Source organism: Carlito syrichta, unplaced genomic scaffold (assembly GCF_000164805.1).
Source record: "Carlito syrichta isolate Samal-C Ts95f unplaced genomic scaffold, Tarsius_syrichta-2.0.1 Scaffold111524, whole genome shotgun sequence".
Classification (NCBI taxonomy): Eukaryota; Metazoa; Chordata; class Mammalia; order Primates; family Tarsiidae; genus Carlito; species Carlito syrichta.
The window spans coordinates 14731-15250 of record NW_007055620.1 but is presented as its reverse complement, the minus strand read 5'-3'; the positions used below and the strand labels follow the sequence as shown (position 1 = coordinate 15250).

The 520-nt window shown below is 62.5% G+C and overlaps 1 protein-coding gene across 1 annotated transcript in view; it reads right to left on the bottom strand.

Moving 5' to 3' along the window:
* The window catches only part of GPR142 (G protein-coupled receptor 142), a 5084-nt gene extending 4644 nt beyond the window's left edge, over positions 1-440 (bottom strand). The window contains exon 1 of the mRNA XM_021718188.1: positions 364-440. Coding sequence (XP_021573863.1) covers positions 364-388 — 25 coding nt within the window. The 5' untranslated portion in view covers positions 389-440. The remainder of the gene's footprint in view (positions 1-363) is intronic.
* Between the last annotated feature and the right edge of the window lie 80 nt (positions 441-520).

Below are 520 nucleotides of genomic sequence, written 5' to 3'. Positions count from 1 at the left end.
TGCACTCCAGTCTGGGCGACAGAGTGAGACTCCAACTCAAAAAAAAAAAAGAAGAAAGAGCAACCTCTTCCCAGGTCAGCACTACCGAAGCCGTAAGGGCCCTGGCCTTCAGATGAGGAAATGGAGCCCACAGGGGTGAGGCGGCTGGTCTGGGGTGAGCACCACCCATAGGCCGTGACTCCTGCTCCCAGCAAACCGCACTGTCGGCCTCTCCAGGTTTCAACTTCAGCATCTGGCTTATTGCTAAAACGCGGGGGCGGGGGCTCCCCGCCCGCCACGCTCAGCTTCAGCACCACCCCAGCCTCCAGATCCCTCACCTCCCCTCATCCTCCCCAGCACACGCCCCATTTCGGAATGCTTTACCTGTCTCCTGTCCCTCAAGCCCCATGCTGCCGAGTCCCGCGGCCACTGTGGCTTTCCCCAGGGCCCCTGCAGCTCCCTGCCAGTGACACGGGCTGCACCCCTCGCTGCACCCCCCGCCGCTTGGCTCTCCCTGCGGTTGTTTGCCCCGCAATCCTTC